Source organism: Mycetomoellerius zeteki, unplaced genomic scaffold, assembly GCF_001594055.1.
Source record: "Mycetomoellerius zeteki isolate Tzet28-1 unplaced genomic scaffold, Tzet1.0 scaffold162, whole genome shotgun sequence".
Lineage (NCBI taxonomy): Eukaryota > Metazoa > Arthropoda > Insecta > Hymenoptera > Formicidae > Mycetomoellerius > Mycetomoellerius zeteki.
The window spans coordinates 262,369-268,328 of NW_017256572.1; the positions used below are offsets into that span (position 1 = coordinate 262,369).

Consider the following 5,960-nt stretch of genomic DNA (forward strand, 5'->3'; position numbering starts at 1 on the left):
GGTCCTATCTCAGCAGACAATCATAAAACGGTTGCAAAACTGTTGAGTCTGCTGAACGCAGCTATTGTATCTTGGGCTTAAGTCCGGATTTACAATAGGGGTTTTAGCCTTAAGCCGTAAGAAATTGACCAATTACAGTCGAATCCGAGGAGAATAATCGACTGTGATTCATCCATTTCTTATGGCTTAAGGCTTAAAACAGTGAATCCAGCAAAACGCATTCATTTGTCCTTAGCTAACACTTTGCAACGCCATCTCTTAGAAGATCGAACACCTACTGCTAGACACAATTATTGCTTTGTTTACCATTCCGAGTCTTCGCTGAGCGTTCGTATGCGCGTCATTTGCAGATCGATATAAATCTTTCTTTTGAAGCTTTTAATCTTAGTTTCATAAACTCGATATTGTTTGTGCACGTAATGCGCCAAGTGCTGCACTATCGTTTGGTCCATACGAGCTATAACACTTTTGTATTAAGGAAACATCCATGTCAGGCGACAGCTCTACGAGTTGAAAAAATGTAAGTTTTTAACTTTTTTCACGATGTAGTATAAAGTCTATTGCAGTACTCCTAATAAATTTTGCGTCTACTTTAAACCTATAATGCGGGGTCTACAATAAAAGTCGTAGCGGTCGTAGGGTCTTAAGTCATAGAAAATTGACCAATCACAGTTGATTATTCTTCTCATATTCGACTGTGATTTGTCAATTTTCTATAACTTAAGACCCTACGACCGCTACAACTTCTATTGTAGACCCCGCACATTAAAGAATTTTTTATTCCGTTCAGTAAATTCGGAGATTTATATCGATCTGCAAAATCCCGACAATTTGGCCACTCCAGCATCCCCTTAAGTTAAATCGGACAGGAACGAAAACTTGAAAAACGCTAGCTCTATCGGTAATACAGGCGGCTTCAGCATCCTATCGCGAGTCTCGCGGAAGAGATGTCGCTAGGTGGATGTTGCATTACAAAGTTGCAATGGGCGAATCGGGCGAACCTTAGTTTTTAGTTCACTCAGTAAGCGCTAGGTGGTGCTAAATAGCGTCAGTCTCGACTCTCGATGAAAATCAGTGAAAATGGAGCCGCTTGAGTGAAGGTGGGTGATTTTGTGCGCGCGCGTGAGTCCGAAAAGTGCTATCTTTCGGAGATGTGGCAAGATTTGGGCGGTCTAGGGAGTGTAGGAGTAAATTCTGGTGCTCATCAGGTCGATCAATTTGGAACGACGGGTAAGATATTTATCGATCAATTCTCAGAGCACATACCACGTCTGGAGTCTGCGGAGCGAAAGCCAACATATATCGAGTCTTTCTCCACGATAGGAGCGCACGCGCTCTCCTTCTCCCATCTCCGTCTCCCGTATACGCAATATACTGAATATACGCATGGTCACGCATAGTAAACAAAACGGAAGGACGTTGACAACGAGTTTCCTCCAATTTCCTTGCGTCCTCGACTCCTCGCCCCAAGATCTCATCCCAAGATGCAGCGAGAAATGCGAGAATCGATGTCGACTGTCGAGACGCGCGCTCGATTACTTTTATTTTCTTTTTTTTTTCTATCCCTCCATCTGTTCCAAGATCTTGTATATTTGTATGTAGTAACTAATCGAGCTTGAGAACAAGTTCATTCGAACATTAAATTGTTTCGGAGCAGCAAGCCTCTCTTATTCGACGAAATATACTCGTGCTATTTTTAGCAATAACATATTATATCTACATGCATTCTATTAAAATTAAAATATCACTAAGAATATACAGATTATGAATTTATGATCAAAATTACTTGTGCGGACATCTCTAATTAACGTTTGAAAGGTATGTAAAAGTACCTAATCAGTCGTGTTTTTAGGGGAAAAAAAATATTTAATACAATAATTAAGTATTCATTGAGCATTGCGCATTGATTGCGAGTCTTATCACGGATCGGAGATAGGACCGTTACGAGGCACAGCCGTCGTTGCTTCGAGAGTTTTAATCGTTCTCTTTTTTTGCCATTTGGTAGTTCAATTGTCATATTAACGTGCTATGCAAATTAGCTAGTCAAATTAGTTTTTCGAGAGGAACGCAGCACGGCATCGTGGCGGCGCGTATCGATATAATCTCTGTGATATACGAAAATTCTTTTCTGAGCAAGTATAATAGTAACTTACATAAAATAAAATAATAGTTCAATTTAATAAGAATCGATTGACTCAACTCTGACGAGTAAAAGTCGCGATTATTGCCACATGACGGGACGGATCGTATCGAAATACGTTCGCTTCTGCGGTCTATACGCAGTCTTCTTAATTCAAGAGCCCTATTTTTTTAGACTTTTCCGTAAATTGCTGCTAACGAGATCTCCTTCGCAACGGGGACACGAGACGTACCAATCTGTAATCATCCCTTCCTTGAACGATTATTCGAGAATGCGTTGAAGAGAGAAAGCGTTTATTGCCTGTATCCGCACAAATTTGCGCAAGAATTGGCAAGAAAACGTACACGTTTTGACGTTAAGATCCGTATTTGTAATTCAATGATTATCTTATGATTGTAGAATTGACTCCCGAGCAAGAGAAGATCCTGCTAGATATAAGGCAGAAGAAAACGGAATTGCTGCTTGAAATACAAGTGAGTATGTTAATTACTCGAGCTGTATAACACTTTGTTTTATTTTTAAGTAGTTGGCATTCGTAACGTTTATTATTATAACAAACGGAAAGATGTATAATGTGATGTATAATGTGACATTTTATCTATGAAACGGAAACGATATCACTCGTCGAGAATTTTTATATGTATACCATAAGAACAAGATGACACATGCACTCGCCAAGAGTCGCGTTTATCACAGATGCCCTCGTAGAAAAATGTCAAGTGAGTCTGATGTTTTACCGATATTGTACAATATTTCACTGAATAGATCTACTTATGCGATAGGCAGATAGGCACCCGCACTTACAATTGCAAGTAAGATTTATTTATTTATTGTTAGTATCGTGCGTTCGATAACATAATGAATATATCTGATAAATCAATTAAATAAATAGGAAATAAAATTTAAAAGGAAAAAGAGTTGTTTATTATAATTTTATAATTCAGGAATTTTTTTGTCTGTGCTTGTAATCATTTCGATCTGTTTTAATTTTGTGGAATAGCGTTAGGGAAGATTATAGAATTTAAAGACGCAAAAAACAATCTCTACGTGCCTCTTTGTCATATTACAAAATTACAATGATTAACGCAACGCTGCGATGACTGACAACGAGACTACGACAATACTGGCTGTATCTATACAGCCAGAAAAATTCCAGGATGTTCTTATATTCTAGATAAGACTGTTTCCGCAGTGCCTGATAGTCTCGCTTACTCATCTGTTTGTATCTGTTTAAGGAAACGAGACGTCACGCGACGCAACGTAGATAGAAAAAAATCACAACGCGCTCTCGCTGCACTTGGCATGAAAATCTTGTTTTCTCCGATTCTATTTTCTCCGATATTCGAACAACGCGCTCGTTGCTTCGCTCGTTCATGGAATCTGTATGGATATCAAAACAGATTCGTAGCCGGTAGCAGAGCGTCCGTTTAGTACGCGGTTTGCCGCGATCGATACTACATACCATATGTATATCGTGATTTACGATACATAGGGTAAATAGTTAAATACCTTAAGCGTTTAGAGTAAATATCAAACGAAAGGAATCTATATAAGGCTTTGAATAAAGTTTCGTCAAGTCGTTGCATGGTTTAGCGCGGGTTTAGCTCGATCGCGATTCTCGGGCGTCAATGGCACGAACCTCGTACGCGTTTCGAGACAATTGGCGCAGATTCGGGACACGTTGGTCGTGTTGTCTAACGCTTGGTGTACGAAGCAGACGTCGTCGACAGGTGATATAATTAACAATTTTTCAAAGATGCATTAATTTATTAGATTTCTACTCGTATAGTAGACGGCGGTGCCGCGAATTACTACACTTAGGATCGACAACGAACGGACTACGCGTGCAGCGTGTCTCGTAACTAATTAACTTGGCATCGCTGATTCAGCAGCCTTAACGACTTCTGACGAATTACTTATTAGATAATACTTTTCTCGAGCGAATAGTTACAAAATACATATACTCTGCTATACACATAGGAAGTTGAATTTGTGTGTGTGTGTGTGTGTGTGTGTGTGTGTGTGTGTGTGTGTGTGTGTGTGTGTGTGTGTGTGTGTGTGTGTGTGTGTGTGTGTGTGTGTGCGTGCGTGCGCGCGCGCGACAGATTGGACTATCAGACGTTTCTACGCAATAAATGTGAAAATTGTTACGAGAAATATGTCAGTTTTAAATTTCTTTCTTTTCGATCGTTTGCGTAGCTAGTTCAATACAAAAAAAAAAGATGCGCTCTCAGAAATTACAATTCTATTTCGGAATGGGAACTCTGGCACGTCCGGCCACAAGGAAACTAATAGCGCAACAGGATACCTTTAATTGAGAAATCTTTCCTTAGAAATGAAATTGATTGAGTGCGCACGCAAAAGTTAAAAACATAAAGTTTATTCTGCAAAACTATTCAAGCGTAATCAAACTGTTCAAGCCAAATGTTATATTAATGATAATGATATGTATCTTTGCGATCATGTTTATCGAAGTTGCGTTGATACAGCTGAGTGTAAGTAACTTTAGATCGTACAAATGCAGATACTATTAGGTGTACTATCGCAGGGTGACGCATAGTGTGTATGATAGATGGTGTGCGGCCGTGTGGCGCGACACGAGTAATTCCCCAAAGAGGAAGCAGAGACGCGCAGCTGACTATTAGCTGACACATCTATTTCGTACCAACATCAACGACACCAACGTCATTGACGCGCCCGCGTCCTGTTCTTTCATCGAACGACAACGTACGCGAATTGCGAACACGTAAACGATCTTTTCGCGACCAATCTTGTGAATCGCAGAGAGAGAGAGAGAGAGAGAGAGGGGGGGGGGGGGGGAAGGAGAATCACTCGACCGACTCCGAGTCGATTCTGAGTCATTCAATTCGACGCGGCGATATTGTCATTGACGTGAAATTGTCGTTACGCACGAATTTTATCAGATCTTGAATAATCTGATACGGGGACGTGCCAGATACGTAGACTTATTGGAAATACATTAATACACACGGCGATTACAAATATTTGTTATACGGGAGTGTTAATCGCGCGGCCGCAGCGAGGCGCCAGCGGCCAACGTGCCTGATTCGCACGCTGCCCGCCACCGCCAGATTCCAGAAGGAGAACCGTCAGCGTCAGAACGGTTAGAACCGCCGCGCTGGAACCGTTCACGCGCAGTTCACCGCAGTTGCGAGCCGCGAGGTATCGTTTGACGGTGGATGATCGAGCTGACGGCTGCCACTCGAGAACAGTGCCAAGTGCCAGTCGAGTCGATGTGGTCGCCCTGACGCGATTTGTGGTCCGTCGCTTTCGAAAAGTCGCTTTTGTCGCGCGACAACTAAGAAATTGCACGCTCGTCGTTTCACTCGAGAATGTGATCTCTCGACGATAGTCAAGAGTGTACGCGTGAGGAATTTCACTTTCTCACAGTGCTTTGAACGAGAATCGAAAGAGACGGGGTACTATAATTGGATCGTAGAGATTAAAGGTATGAAAGGTGCGCGCGTGTAGAGTCGTCTTCTTCGTCTTCTTCGTCTTCTTCGTCTTCGTCCTCGTTGTCGCGGCGCGCTCGGGTCGTTGCACTTCCGACCGCGTGCTCTATCGCTCTATGTGCTCCGCGACCTTTGCACCTCGTCTATTTCTCGGCGCGAACGATGTCCGATCGTAATCGTAACGGGGAGTACGGGGACTATGGTGAAGGCCGAACGCGGAGCGAATATCGTCTTTTGGCCGGGAAGACGGAGAGAGCCAAGTGAAGTCGCGACTCGCGATCGGGTGTACCGAGAATGATCTTCACCGGCAGATCGGTAGACGCTCTCGACGAGGTGCGAGGCGGCAG

General features: G+C 42.4%; 1 protein-coding gene across 1 annotated transcript in view; it reads left to right on the plus strand.

The window, feature by feature from the left end:
• Nucleotides 1-1,052: 1,052 nt before the first annotated feature.
• The window catches only part of step (cytohesin steppke), a 14,881-nt gene continuing 9,973 nt past the window's right edge, over nucleotides 1,053-5,960 (plus strand). Inside the window, exons 1-2 of the mRNA XM_018445576.1 lie at nucleotides 1,053-1,230; nucleotides 2,540-2,613. Coding sequence (XP_018301078.1) covers nucleotides 1,152-1,230; nucleotides 2,540-2,613 — 153 coding nt within the window. The 5' untranslated portion in view covers nucleotides 1,053-1,151. The remainder of the gene's footprint in view (nucleotides 1,231-2,539; nucleotides 2,614-5,960) is intronic.